The sequence below is a fragment of the Anopheles merus genome, chromosome 3R (genome assembly GCF_017562075.2).
Source record: "Anopheles merus strain MAF chromosome 3R, AmerM5.1, whole genome shotgun sequence".
Lineage (NCBI taxonomy): Eukaryota > Metazoa > Arthropoda > Insecta > Diptera > Culicidae > Anopheles > Anopheles merus.
Window position 1 is genome coordinate 33670614 of NC_054084.1, and position 15461 is coordinate 33686074.

At 43.9% G+C, this 15461-nt stretch overlaps 1 protein-coding gene across 14 annotated transcripts in view; it reads left to right on the forward strand.

The window, feature by feature from the left end:
* LOC121597432 (CUGBP Elav-like family member 2) overlaps window positions 1-9690 on the forward strand; it is a 284267-nt gene extending 274577 nt beyond the window's left edge. For 12 of the 14 annotated variants that reach the window (XM_041923171.1, XM_041923173.1, XM_041923176.1 and 9 more), the window contains 4 exons: window positions 78-251; window positions 1882-1911; window positions 4238-4396; window positions 4715-9690. In XM_041923171.1, coding sequence (XP_041779105.1) covers window positions 78-251; window positions 1882-1911; window positions 4238-4396; window positions 4715-4986 — 635 coding nt within the window. In that variant the 3' untranslated portion in view covers window positions 4987-9690. The remainder of the gene's footprint in view (window positions 1-77; window positions 252-1881; window positions 1912-4237; window positions 4397-4714) is intronic. The other 2 variants (XM_041923184.1, XM_041923183.1) reach the window with 2 other exon arrangements.
* The last annotated feature ends 5771 nt before the right edge of the window (window positions 9691-15461 follow it).

Sequence of the window (15461 nt, forward strand, 5' to 3'; positions counted from 1 at the left end):
GTCTCACTTTCTCTCTCTCTCTCTCTCTCTCTCTCTCTCTCTCTCTTGTCTTCTCATTCTCGGTGTATCCTTCGCAGGACTTAGTGCTCAGACTGATACGACCTCCGCCGCCGCCGCAAGCCTTCTCGCGCCGATCTCGTTGCAGAATCTGGTGACGCTAGCCGGTATCACGCAACCGTCGCTGCAAACGGCCGCCGCCGCCGCCGCTCAGACGCCGGCCACAGCCATCAGCAATGCAGCGACCTCCTTGTGTAAGTATACTCTGGCGTACGCTAATTTGTCAAGCCTGGAGCGCTTGACTCGTTGACGTTTCACAGGTTCTGTGTGTGTGTTGTCTATTTTAGGTCTTCAAAATAGAAGTTAAAGGATATTAAGTGGGGGACAAGGGCATTCTTTTCTCGATTGCAATAACTCAAACAAACAAGATGTTGTTGGTGTTTTTGCTTCAATGATTTCGTCTAAGCCATCTTGCGCAGACTTTGCGTGAGGGCTTTTGGAAAAGTTTTAGTACATCTAAATGTGTTCACCGGAGTAAGCCCACAATTGCAATAAAATTCCCCCCCTATCTCTCGTTGCTGAAATGTCCATCCTACGGTAAAGCACTCTGTCCCACTTGAGACACTCAAGTAGCGCACCCACTTATGCGAAAAGAAAAATGGAAGCCCTTAGCTCTAGCAAGTAAATCCTTGTGCGCGTCTTGAACTTATCAACACAGGGCTGCAAGAAATGTAATGGAAACTTTACCTTCAAGTGCACATCGGTGTACAGTTTTTTTTTTTTTTTTTTTTTTTAGAGTGGTTGGCCATTTTTGTTTCCCACTTGTTTCCCTTACACCCAGGCGTCCATGTTGGGTCTAAAAGAGCAACAGCAAAAAATGGAAATCCCGTAAAAAAAAAGTAAAATTAATATCGAACGCGCGCGCCCGCGAGATGATGCTTCGATGTGGCCATGGCACAGGAAAACACCGCAACACCGACCCGAACTCGTCGAACCAAAATCATAACAGCCAACAACAGCAACAACAACAATGTCCCATTAAAACAGTCGTAAAAGTTATAAAGATGAACGATTTTACTTTTATCTGTTTTATGGCTTCTTCACCTGTGCGTTGTTGGCCACACTCTAACCGGGAAGGTTAGCCTCCTCCTCTCTCCTGCACTGTCTGTGATATTGTGTGTGTGTGTTTGTGTGTGCCACCAGGACCACCAGCGCTTGTTGCGCCGTAATGGAGGATAGCAATCATCCTGCGTACCATAAAAAGTGTGCTCCTTGTCGAGGCAATAAACGGTTTTATGGCTCACACCGGAATGGATTCGCCAACTGTGGACGCGACCCGCCCTTCGATCGATGGCCTATGGTGCCCTAGTTCGCCCCATTCCAAAAAGGCGACTTGAGCTAGATGTGTATGTGTATCGTAGCACTCTCGCGGTGCGCGGCAAGAGCGTGCTTATATTAAATTAAATTAGCGTCGATTCCTGCAATTCCTGATGAATGATAGCGCGCGCGACACTGTGACCGTTTCATTTCCAGCGAATGGGACATTTTAGATACAGTTAAAGTGATTTTTCTACCATTTTCTAACTGCACAACACATCAACAAATCGATATTTTCTGTCTTTTGTGTGATTTCTTATACCAACAACAACGATTCTCTTTGTCTTTCTTTTCACTGGTGTCCGTGTTTCCCGTGTCTCCCGTGTTCCGTCCCCTTCTTCAACATGAATCTGGCCCTCCTCGTCGGCACATCCACAAACCACATATTTGACATGTTATTGCAACATTGTGCTTTGTACCTCAAAAACTCCTTTGTACGTCAAATCAAAATGATCGTTTCTCACCACCAACAACTACAACAACAACAACAACACCCATCACCACCAGCCGGTCTGTTAGGGAAAACAGCAACGTCAGGTGAGCCCCGCTGCAGCAGCTCCTTCTCGTCCCAACTTAAGAAGTTCCTTCCTTTCCCCGTGTTTTTTTGTTTTGTTTTGGAATGCTCTCTAGTGTCTTTTGGTTCGGTTTTGGTTGGCATGAGGTGTGTTGATTTTTCCATTCCAAGCTCCCTATCGTTTGCTCGCTCGCTCTCTCTCTCTCTCTCTCTCTTTGCTCTCTTTTTTTCTCTCTCTGTTTATATAATGTGCATAATCTTTTTGACAATTTAAACAGTTTGTTTTTTCCCTGTTGTTTACTGGTTGTTTGTGGTAATTTGTTTTTTTTCTATTTCTTTTTTTGTAATTTTGTATGGCGCTTTAAAACGACTGCGTTTGTAATAACACGATACAAACATTACTTTTTTGTTTAAAGCTATTTGGTTTTTTGTTTATGTGTGTGTTTGCGTGTATTGTTTTGAGATAATGTGTGTGTGGTCGTTATACATTTTATTTTATTACTTTTATAAAGTGCATGTTTTTTTTTCTTTTCTTAATGTTACGCGTTGTGTTACACTACATTGTTAATAACTCTTTCTGAACATAAATACACACACTTCGACCAGCTGTTCAGAGTAACAGTCAAATACTTCATTACTTTGTTCGTGGTAATAGTTTAGCTTTAACTTTGCTTTTCCCATTTCCACAATAATACACAGCGCGTATGTGTGTATGTACGCGCGAACCGGAACACTAAAAAACCCACATTTCTCGGTCCCGGGCGGTGTCACACGTGTGTGTTCTCTCTCTACAGCGCGCGTAAATGTGATCTGCGGTTTTGCAACCATTAACATCATAACCGACCATGTGTGTGAAAATTTAATTTGTACCATCATGCTTCCATCACCACCACACCCGTCCGTCTCTCCGTCGCGCGCGCGAAAAACCCTTTTAAAAATTGTTGAAAATTTAAAATGATGATAATTACCCACTTTGCTCACGAACGGACCAGTGTGTGTGTGTGTGTGTGCTAGTCATTTATGGACACAAAATGATACGGTTTGCACGACGGGCCGAGCGAGCCATCCTTCCCGAGCGGATGTACAGATGGACGACGACTCTTGGCATAGCTAGACAGACCAACACACACACCCATAATAGTCGCACAACGGTCGTGTTCATTATTATCGTCCCGCTGGCACCGCGACACATCATTGCGATTCAGAATCGAGTAATGTATCCGTCATAACTTTGCTGAAACTACTAACACACGCCTCTTCTCGCTCTATGATGATGATGATGGTGGTGAACTCGTCCGGGTCCGCAGTCCGTCCGACACAGATGGATTCGATCGACCGTGCACACACTGGGAGCTCCCCATCGCTTTCTACCCCCGCTCTACCTGCATGTGCTTGTACCGTCCGTTCGGTTCGGAAACATCCTTTTAAGCTACCACCGGTTGGTCGGTTGGACCTACCAAATGAGTGGAAAAACTCACATAAAATTCATAAAAATTTAATTAGACCCCATTTTGCTCCATCCTCCTCCAGGCGGCAGGCGAAGCCGACCTGCCGACCAGTTGGCAGTAATAAGCGAGGCCGGCCAAAGGGGGGGGGGGAGGGAGTGGTAGCTTCTGGGCAATTTCACATGGGTGGCGTGACAGAAAAATCGTTATTTATAGCACTTCATTTAACCTGCTGGTGGGTGGGTGAACGTTGCGTCAAACAGGATGTAAATGGTGTTTTATTTATTTTTTAATTTGTGTAATATAAAATTTTAAAAAAATCTTTCAAGCAAACCATTACTCATTTACCTTAAATTGTAGGTATAAAAAACATATTGTAATAATACGCTATAAGTTGTTGTTAATTTTTGCATCTATTTTAATTGAATATCATGTTTTCATGTTCCGCTGCATGGCTTTATAAAATATCTCCTTATCTTGTGTATAAATTAATCTTTTTTATTGAATTATTTTCAAACTATTCAATTCCTACTCTACGTTTCTTTAGCCAAATTGACGGATCGATCCGTTTTGTAGTGTAATTTAAATACTAAACCATTATACATATATATATAGGTTTGTGCATTGATTATTCGGTTTCGGTTGTTTTGGCTTGACACACCCCATTTGGCAAATAATAATATCATCTAAAATGTCCCCCCGTTTTTTAACTACCTAATAAGCACCCAACCATACCCAACCTCCTTTTTCGGACGATGGAGGAAAAAGCGCTTCTCATTTCACTAATAGAAGTTGTGTTCCACTTTTTCTCTTTCTCTCTCTCTCTCTCTATTTTTCCTTATACCTGCCCGAATTTTGGTTTTATTTCCCCTGGCTTTGTTGTTGCTACTGCTGACCGGTATAGGGACAACCGGTGCTGATACAGCCACGGGCCTGACTTCGTACGCCGCCTTACCGCAGTTTGGTGCAGCAGCAGCCACTGCAGCCGCATTCACCCCGACGCCTTTAACCACGCCGACGCTAGCGCAAGCGGTGGCTGCCGCCGCCGGCAAGCAGATTGAAGGTACGTATTGTCACTAAACGCTTACTCTAATAACATGCGCTTCTCTCCTGCCCCTTCTCACCTCAAGTTAAGCGAACCGCAGAGTTCTCAGAGTGCCCAAATCGCTTTCTAAATGCTTTCCCCATTTTTGCACAGTAGAAATTGCTTACGGCTGAGTTTTTATGTTTTTTTTTTTAGATATATTTGGTCTCAATTCCTCCCTATCTCCCTCCTACAAACCTAAATTTAGTGTATTTGTGTACCTTGAACTAACTGAATTGTTTACTAATTCGTATGTTTTGCTCTTCTTTCACCCATCCATCAACGCCTACCGAACAGGACCGGAAGGTTGCAATCTGTTCATCTACCACCTGCCGCAGGAGTTCACCGACACCGATCTCGCCTCGACCTTCCTGCCGTTCGGCAACGTCGTCTCGGCGAAGGTGTTCATCGACAAGCAGACGAACCTGTCCAAGTGCTTCGGTTTCGTGTCGTTCGACAACGTGTCGTCGGCCCAGGCCGCGATCCAGGCGATGCACGGGTTCCAGATCGGCACCAAGCGGCTGAAGGTGCAGCTCAAGCGCTCCAAGGACGCCTCCAAACCCTACTAGGAGTTGGGGCAGCTGGCGGCGACAGTGAACGCGCAGCTGCTAAAGTACTGCGCGGCTGCCGTCGCCACCGCTACCGCCACGATCATCGCAAGCGCAACAATCAATCGGCACGCGGCGGGGACAGCGGCAGCAGCAGCAGCCCCGGCGTCCATCCGGACGCTGTCGCCTGCCGGTGCCGGCACCAGCAGCAGTAGTAGTAGCCGCTTTGTCACCACAAACAACCTCAAATTTACTACCACCAGCACCACCACCACTAGCAACAACAGCAGCAACAGGCGGGATCACTTGTCGTCTGGGGTCACAAGTAAGTCGTGAAGGTGTCACACGATGGGTGCATTCTTTGCCCGTTCGCTGCAGGAAAAAATATGCCACCCACCACAGTCCTTCATCATCCCTGTACGAGCAATAAATCGGTGTGTGTGTGTGGACCGCCCCTGTATCTGTACAGCAAACCGAGCTGTACGATGCGCCGGTACGGTTCAGTAAGCGGAAAACGGCGGGCAACGTTAACAAGTCAGAATAAGTTAGCATATTAGTTTCGTGCTGAGGATCATTCGCTCTAGCTTTGATTAGGTTTAACGCTATAAGTTTACACACATTCACACACACGATCAAGTACGATCGATCGTACATTTTGCGGTAGCTAAAGCAAAGGTTAGTTTCACAAACAAGTCTGCGCGGTACAAACGCTGATAGCCAAGCGCTTGCGATCTTATTAGCGGCGGTTTAGTGTGAGGTTTTGAACTGATTTTTCATGTCAAATGGCCATTATTTTTCAACTTTCTCTTATACTACTACTACTACTACTACTACTCAAGCCCATCCCCATTCAATTACTTTTACATGGTTTGATTTTCGTTTCACTGCGTTATGGAATACTTTTCGTTTTTATCTCTTATGCTATTGTTAATTACTTTGTTTTGAACTCACGAGCCCATGGATTGGACGTTTTCTCGTTATTATCATCCCTCTCCTTAGAGTAGAGGAATTTTCATCCTTAGCACAATGATTGTTATTTGGTTAGTTTTTTCCTTTGTAGTTTTTTTTAATTCATCATCCTTTTTTCATTATTTTGATCTGCAAGCAGCGTGAAGTACTTCGCACTACTTTGCTCACAATTTTTTGACTGCAAGGTGTATAAAGTCTGTGGCACTCCCTCTTATTTTTTTTTCTTTGCCAAGATAACTAACATTATTGCTGCTGTTCTTGCAAAGTTTTATCAGTCAGTGCTGCTTTTTTTGTTTTTGTTCGGAGGCGGACATTAAGAACAGCAGCAATAGCAATAGAGCAATCGTTCAAAAAAAGGGTGGGGACTCAAATATTACTATTTAAAAATGGGGGTGTTTTTTTCTTTTGTGTTTATCTGTTTTATGTTGCATCCCCTAAAGAAAAACTCGCTTCGTAAGAAACAACTTCACGTTAAATATTGCATGTAAACACATCCCCCATGATGAGAGTGGTGGGTGCACTGCAGCGCATATCCCGAAATGAATGGGGAGTTTTTCTGTTTATTTGGTAAACTGTTTTAACTTTGTTTACACATAATTCAATGCATGTTTCTTTGTTAACTGTTGCAAGACGCCTGAAAAGAGAGTGGGATGCAAGTTTATTTTCTCGACCAATATTCTCACTGGTATACTTTTAAAGTGTGAAGCGACAGTACCACCTTGAAAACAGTACTTTATACACCGTAATCGTAATTAAACAACCTTCTTATTCGTTTGATTCCTCTTTTTTTTTTGTTAGTTAGTTTGTTTAATTGCATATAAAAATAGTGAATTTGTGCACTTAGCAGGATACAGCAAAAAAAAGTATCGTTTTATGTTCATTGATGAAATTGAGGAAAAAGTAGATTTTCCCACTACAATGTAATTGTAATTTGGGTTTGAATATTGCTCCCATTATCTTTTTGTGTTCCTTTTTGGTTTGTTAATCTTAATTTTCGTTTTTTTCTTTATTTCTACAATGTATAAGTTATACAGCAATTGGCTTTGATCAGTTCAAAAAAATGAAATACGCGCATTTGTTACACAGTGCAGCAGTTAGTTCAGGAAACTTTCGTACGCAACCCAGGTGTGTGTGTGTGTCATCTCCCGTTTAGAATGTAGAAGAAAACAAAAAAAACAGCTCAGCGAACTTAAAGCAAACGCTCATAGCTCTTAAGTATGTTTGATTGTTTTTTGTAGAAACCTTTTCTGTTTTCCTTCGCAAATGTTCTCCTTTGCGTATTGGTAGATCGGTATCAAGCACCTGGAAAGAGCGAGCTAGGCAATGATAGGCAATGAAAGAGAGAGAGAGAGGAAAATCGTGTTTCATGCACCGGGAAGTTAGCTGTGTTTGATGTATCAAGAAGAAGTATCAGCGCGTTTGTGTCGATGTGTAAAACCCCGTACTTATCCCGTACCTTGCTTGTCGTTATGTCAATGGTAGTGCGCCGGAAGCGGCGCGTACACACAAGAACAAGGTGCTGTTGCCGATGTCACTTCCTGAGCCCGTTCCGAGGGTACAACCACGGAAAAACCAAATCAAACCGCGCGTATATAGGGAGAAAAACAGGAAAAAGGAAAAAAAGGGACGCGCGCTGGGCTGGGTACATTCTCTGTGCTTACGTCTCGATGTGTGCGAGCGAGCGAGCGAACGAACACACTAATATGTTGTGTGTGTGTGTTTTTTGGCGTATTACATGTATAACTATTTATGTACAATCGAATTAAATGTCATTTATTCATTCAGCAGTTCTGTTTTTTTTATTGCTGTGGGGCAACAGCAACAGCTGTGTACCGCTCTGTACATTCTCGCCCACCGCCCGTTATTGCAAGCCTGCAAGATCGATCACAGCCGGCCAGGGGGTGTGTGTGTGTGTGTGTCGGGGCTGCTGCACCAATGCGAAAAACCCTTGGCACGCGCGCGCTCTCTGTTGGTGGACACACATGCTTGATAATTATTATAATTTCAAATTACAGGCGTAATTAGATAAATTGATAGGGAAGTTCGCTTCGGTTCGATTTGTGTGAGTGTGGGGGGTCAGATAACCACAAATGACATCCCGGCCCCGGTCGACCACTTGGACGCTGCTGCCACATTGGTATTAATCAGCTAGCGCGGCGGCAGCGTACGGTTTTAGCTCATATTTCAAAACACCCTTTCGCGCTGTTGACCTCGGCGGCACGGGCGTTGGTTTGTGGCATTGGTTCCGGTGAAAGAAGCACACAAACACACACACACACACAACCACACACCTGACCCCCTACCAAGTGGGTGGTGGGTGGAAGCGTTTGAATTTGTATGGCGGCTCCCGTGTGCACACAACTAGTTTATGTGGCACGTCATTTGATCTCTGATCTATAATCATTTGCCAGAAGGATATCCATATTCATTGGCTTTCCCCTGCCCCATTCCCTGCCATCGTAGCGCTGTGAGCTACAAAAGGACGTGAAGGACAGGTGTGAGGTTTGCGGCCGTCCGGGGCAAATCCGGAACAAAATACATCCGCGGCGAAATTCTCTCTCTCTGTAATTAGTTCGCGTTGGGTGTCAAGCCACCACCGGTGTGGTTTGACGGTGTGTGTGTGTGTGTGTGTGTGGGAGGCAGATTGAGAGAAAGGGATCGCACACACACACATCCGGTTGGCGGATCAATTTTCATTAGCGTGGAATTAGCGCAATATGAGTAATGGCAACACACACACACACACACACCCGGCTACGGTTGGTGTGGTTTTGTTTTGTTTGGAGGCACTCAGTGTGTTTGTGTGTGTGTATGTTGGACCGGTGGCTAGTGTTAATATCGTGGTTTTACTTCCCTCTGTGCGAGAGAGAGGAAATAATATCCTTGGTTGCGCTTGTTCACTGCATCCATCTTGAACAGGTTCGAAGGCAACAAGGCAAGCGGTTTCAGCATGTAGGATAGCGTGAGGTCAAATCAGGTTGACAAAGGAGACACGTGTGTACCGTGGAAAACAATGCGCCAATGAGAAGCGGCAGGTAGAAGAGAAGATGGAGGTCAGTTGCACACGGTGCACATATGCCCAGTACCTCCGACGACAACCGCCAATATTGTGTGTCATCAATAGCTGTAATAATGTTGGCATTGAGGTGTGAATGTGAGCGAAAGCGTGTGCACCGTCCGATAGTTACTTCTAATTTAAACCCCATTGATTATGATTAATTATTTAATTATGTAAATCCGACAAGGTACGCTCGCGCGCGGTGTACGTGTAAGCCAACACTTGCAGTGTGCAGTGTGGATAAGGAAGGCCAAGTACCAAGGTGATGATGAGTGTAGGCGAATTACTAACCTTCCATCTGCACGAAGCGGCCCGCAAGCTTCCGGGGCAAGTTGCGGTTGATTAGGTGTTAAGTTTTGGCATCACATTCAATTAACCGCCAGCCCCAGGCCACGCGAGAGCATGTCCTTGTGGAATGCTGGGGAAATTTGATCCCATTTGTGCTTCTAGTTGCTCTAAACATGCGGACACAAATTAGTGACGCTTGTTTTTGGGTGTTTTTGTCACGAAATGCTCTTTCATTTCGATTTTTTCAGAGAATGCTCTTTAAATTACGCCTTTTTAAGAACAGCTCAATGCCGCGTCCGTCCGGTTTGGATAAGTGTAGTGATCGTGCTATCCTGTTTGTGTGCGAAACCCGGTTTTATTGGTTCATGAGTGAACAAACGCAAACGGGGCTAGAAATGTACGGCTTGCAAGACACGTGGTCGTCCCTACAAAAAATCCTCTTTTACGACAATTGCTAGCAAAATAAAAGGAAAGCAGTCTTGTGATGTGATCGGAGGGGGAGGAGATGGACAAACACATTACTTTCATCGTACGACGAGCGTCTGTTTTTTTTTTTGTAAATGTTTAAGAATTGTAGGATAAATTAATTCGCGTATCAAAGGGCCACACCAGCACAGAAGTACGGGGCGCCTCCATGAAAGGAGGAAAAACCACTAAGGCCCCAGATTGAAGAGGGTGAGAGTAGAGGTGATGTGTAGAGCGTTTAATTTTTGTTTCGTCGTCGCCATTTTGTCACAAACTAAAACCGTACATTGCCATCTTCAACGCGAAAACGTCATTTGTATAATGTACAGTGTATAAAGTTGCAAAAATTTACGCGAAAGGTAGAGTGCGCAGGGGAATGTGCACCACCAGCCACCACCACCACCACCAACAGCAAAAACACAAAGAAAACACGGCAAAAAAACCAAATCTTGTTTGTATAATTAATAACCATTTTCGTTCGATAAGAGAGGTTGGTTTCCCTTTCCGCTTCTTAGTTAAGGGCCAAAAGCATAATTAAATAGTAATAATTTTCTTCATTCTTTGTCAGTTACTTATGTTTTTTTTCTTCTCTACTGTGTTTTGTTTTCACTTGTTCGTTTGTTTGTTCTTTTCTTTGTTGTGCTGTTTTTGTTTTGACTTTCTTATTCTTTTTGTCTTGTCTTTGCTTGGTTTTCTTCGTACTCAACGTTTCATTTCTCACTTTATATATCTATTATACGAAGCAGTGCGAGCGCAGAAGAGAGCCTGTGTGTAGTGTTTGTAGTAGTGTTTTAGTTTAGTTAGGTAGTTAGTAGTAGTGCTCCGGCAAAGAAACAAACAAACAAACAGAAACGGCAGCGGCAAACAGCAGAACGAAACGGCTCAGTCCACAATCGGTATCGGTGCCGTTGTCGTCCTCGTCCGTTCATCGTTGTGTGTGTGTGTGTGTGTGGCACCGGTATTTGGTGCTTTGTAATGTATCTACGGACTATATTGTATAGCTCGCGCGTGTGTGTGTGAATGTTTGTATGTGTGGTTTGTATCACAACAGGATGGGATGTTTAAGGATAGACAATTACACAAAAAAAGAAATCATTAGTGTGAACGTGCAGACAGTGCAACAGTAGATAATAGAGCAAAGAAAGAGAGTTGCACAATAACACAAACGATAAAAAACAACTTGTAAAACACACGCGCCCTTGTTAAAAAAAGGGAATAAAAGTAAGCACACTGGGTGGTGAATGTTAAAAATACTATTGTAAAAAAAAACAAAGATTTAAAAATGTGTTAGTGGCTCCCCTCTTTTGGTTTGTGTAAGAAGAGTCACGGTGTTTATGTGTGTGTGTGTGTGTGTGATTTGGTCCGAAATTCTCACACACAATCGGATTGATCGTGATGATGTATAGATAAGAGATAACTTTCAAAAGCGTGTTTCCCTCCTGCTGTGGAAAGCTTCAGAAAAACTATACACTTACACCGATAAGAAGAATAAGAAGAAGAAAAGAAGAAGAAATTAAAAAAACACGCAAAACAAACAAAAGCGGTAAAAGAAGTGTGTGGAAAATACTAAATGTGCCAGTTTATAGAAAAAATGTAAAACAAAAAACGAAAGGGAGGAAAGCAACCAAAAACAAACAAAAAACGAAACCTAACAAGAGAAGAAATGTGTTCGAAATAAAACAGAAACAAAAAAAAACACTGAAACAATGATTTGAAGAAATCGTAAATAAGGAAGAATTGTAGTAATAAAAAGAAAACACACACAACCACATACACAACAAACAAACAGAAAAGATGTGAAAAAGTCTATTAGTAAAAAAAAAAGAAAACAAGTAGAGAGAGCCCAGCCGTAGGTGCGCGAAATTCGGTTTAAAAAGAGAGATAAAAAACAGAGAGAAAAGAAGAAAAACTTAACTATATATATATTATATACACTAGGTACTTATATATGAATATATATTATATACAACAGAGGCGAGAAAAGAGGGCGGAGAAGAAAAAAAACTGTACACGAGAAGAAAGAGGAGTAAAGAAAAGAAGCGAAGAAGGGTCCCTATTCCGGCTTTTGTTTCCCCCGTTAATATTGTCCCCTCTCTGGCAGCTCTCGGTCGGTTCCGTGTATTCCCGTTGTGTTTCCCCGCTTGGCATTAAGATGTCCTTACCTTACCTCTCGCTGGACAGTAGTAAAGTCAGCAGCAGCAGCACCATTAGTTGATTTGTTATCGCAAATCAGTTTGTCCCCACAAAAATAATGCTTTCTTTATTGGATTGTTCCTGAAAAAAGGGACGAAGGAGATAAAAAAATAGTTCAATAATTCTGAAAAAGGAAAGACACAGCATAACAAAAGCAAACAATGTCTCATCTCATCAATGCTGTGGCAAAAAAGGCGACTATCACAGAGGAAAATTCAGGAAACCAGGTTAATGTTCCCGAAGTTTTATGTTGCGTCTTTTGGGCTATTTATGGTCCCAAACGCTCCCTTTTGTGTCCTTTTGGCAGCTATTGTGAACTTTTCGAAAGCCCAGATCCTTTGGGATCCTCAATTTCCCTCACCATCTTATCCTTAGTACATCAGTTTGCTCATCATCGTGTGCCAACGGGGGGGAAACACTGGGAAATCGTACCCCGCCTCCCTCCCCTCAAAACCTTCTAATTTCCTTTATCATTCACTCTCCCTCCCCGATAAAGATGATTCTTTGCTCCTTCTTCTTCTTCTACACACCAACACTTCACAAACTTTCTTTGTATGGTTTACTACTATTGTTTGATTTTACTTTGAAATTTGATAAGAATAAATCCGTTTTGTTTCTTCGGCAGAGAGCGAGAGAGGAGGCAGAGGAAGAAACTCGTGAAAAATCACAAAACTGAAAACAACTGACTGTGAAATGTGTGTTGCATTTTTTTTGTTTTTTGTGAAGGTTGTGTAACAAATGTCCGAAAAAGGTGAAGAAATCAGAACGAGAAAGTGTCGAAAAAAAACATTGTACATCACGCGGTCGAGAACTCTGCCAGGGCTGCACCATTATTGCAGAATCGAAAGACAAGACATGAACATTTCTTCCTCGCCTACGGCGTCTAAACTAGAGTTGGGCCAAATTCACAGAAAAGAAAAACTGGGTCCGAACGGTTCCATCAAATATCGGAACGAACTCCGAAAGGTAGGTTCAAACACTCCCGCCTGAACCGTCCGGAATCGTCCGGAACAGTTCGGAATCGTTCAGAAGTGTCGGAATCGTCTAGAATCGTTCGTAATCGTCCCTAAAACGTTTGGAGCATTGATGGAACCTCTTAGTATACTGGCAATAAAATCACTTTAATACTGCCCGTTTTACGGTATTCAAGTGTTTCGATCGGTAGGGAGACAGTGAACTCCGATCACTCCAGAATAGTTTCTGTAATGAAAAGGGACCATTTTCCTTCGTATTGTTCCGTTGTTTTGTTGTTCTAAACATGGACAAGAAAAAAACTAGCCCATGTATTAAAATTGCACGAGCTAAGACGCAGTTCACTTGATTGACTCTTACTGATCGTTTAAGGGGGGCGGTCCCGTATTACAGTCGTCAACTCGAACGACTCAATAACATGCCCGTCATGGGTTCAAGCCCAGAATGGACCGTCCCCCCGTAGCAAGGATAGACTATCCGGCTACGTGGTAATGAATTACGTCTCGAAAGCCTCTGTATATAGGCCGGCATGTCCGCGTAGGACGTTACGCCAAATATAAGAAGAAGAAGTTCGTTTAAGCTAACGGTGACTTATGATTATGGTGTATCCATTGTAGGTTTATGGGCTCGGCACATCCCGAAATCGACTCTTTAACGATCGTGTTATTAAAGTCGTACGCACATTCACTAGTATCGATCCACTACGTTTCCGGACGATCCCAATGACTCCGGACGATTCCGATGACTCCATACGATTCCGATGACTCCGGACGATTTCGATGACTCAATACGATTCCGATGACTCCATACGATTCCGATGACTCCAGACGATGCAGACGATTCCGGATGATTCCGAATGATTCCGACGATTCCGCACGATTCCAGACGATCCCGGACGATTCCGACGAATCCAGCGGAGTTAGCAATTCTATTTCAATGGAGTCAGGAATCGGAATCAATCTTGCCAAAACCAGAGCAGAACTGTGGGTGCGATCCGGAGAACTCATCTCTAGTCCAAACTAGCGTCTGTCTACCCTTTTGTGAGTGTGTGCGCGCGCCCGCCGGCATCGGCCCTATCACCTACTCCGGTGTGATAAATGATGCCACAGAGTTTGCCCAGCGCGCGTGCCTCTGTCCGCCTGTGTCCGCTCCCAGATCGGATATTGAAACTATCTATTATTCTTCAATTAGCCCTGACACTAGCTCTTACTACTTCTGCTGCTGCTGCTGCTGCTGCTGAGCCAAGAAGACCTGCCGTCCCCGAGAAGACCTGCTGGTCCTCCCAAGAAGAAGCAGACGCCGGCCTTTTGAAGAGAAGTATTCATTTGCATAATCACTAAATTAGTTCACCAATGGACTGTTATTGCTTCTTCGTATTTTGCTGCACCGAGAAAGAGAGAGAGAGAGAGAGAGAGAGAGAGAGAGAGAGAGAGAGAGAAAGTGATGAGGACGACGACGACTACCACGCTACTGGACTGTCGGGTGACGATGATGATGATGGTGTTGATGGCGATCCTTCTTCGTTTGGCGCGCAAGACGACGGCGAACTCGGTGAGGCGTGAGCTTGCCGCTTGACAACAAGGACACTGTTCACCGTCCCCCCCTCCCCCCCCCACCTCTGCGCGCGTAATTGCTCTCTCCCTCTCTGTCCGTGGCGCGTGGCCATTATTATGAGTGCTTTATACGTTCCGACGTTGACGCGCTGCCGTGTGTTCTGCCTGTCCGCAAAAGGTGGTGAACTTTTAATTACTCCGTCCTTTGCCCCCCGATGTATGTGTCCGAGAATAGGGGGCTTAGCGGGCCAGGAGACAGAAGACCGTTCCAAATGGCCGTTGTGGCATTATTGCTGGAATTTGTTTACAAGCACCAAAACGAGCCCCGATGCCTAATTGCTCTGTCTCATTGCATCGTTTGCATAGGAAGGAAGATCGTGTCGTGTCGTGCGGTTCGTACCGGCCACTGGTCCTCCCCATTCACCGGTACACGGTTGAAATGTTTATTTTGATTGGATTAAAAGCGAAATCGAAAAAGCGACAGCGTGGAACGACCAACTGACGATGAAATGGAATCGGCCGCTGCCGCCTGGTGAAATTAGTTTTACCGTTTTGTCATGTTCCGCTGTTTAATCATTCATGAGCGCTGTGTTCCACAGCGACGGGCACACTAGCTCCGGAGCGTTTTTAATGAATATTACCAGGCATTACTAAATGGTTTTCCAAGCAAGCAGGGAAGCTTTTTGTAAACGTAAATTTTCCAGGAAAGCTACAGAAAGGACAGAATAAGATGAAATTGTTTGTACAGTTTTGTGGATTCGATCTGAGTCTGAGTTGTCTTCCGTTTTAAGTGGAAGTAATTTTCCAATCCATTTTCTCACCAAAATGTCATCGATGTGGAACACCTTCCAATCGAACGTCAAATGAAGTTTCCCGGAGCCACTTGATGCTTTGTTTTAGCGCTTGTCGTGTTGGATAATGATGGCCAGGGTACATCCTGCAGTACAGCTTTTCCATCTTGTGACACTTCTTGCTGTATTTTTGAAGTGATTATTGAG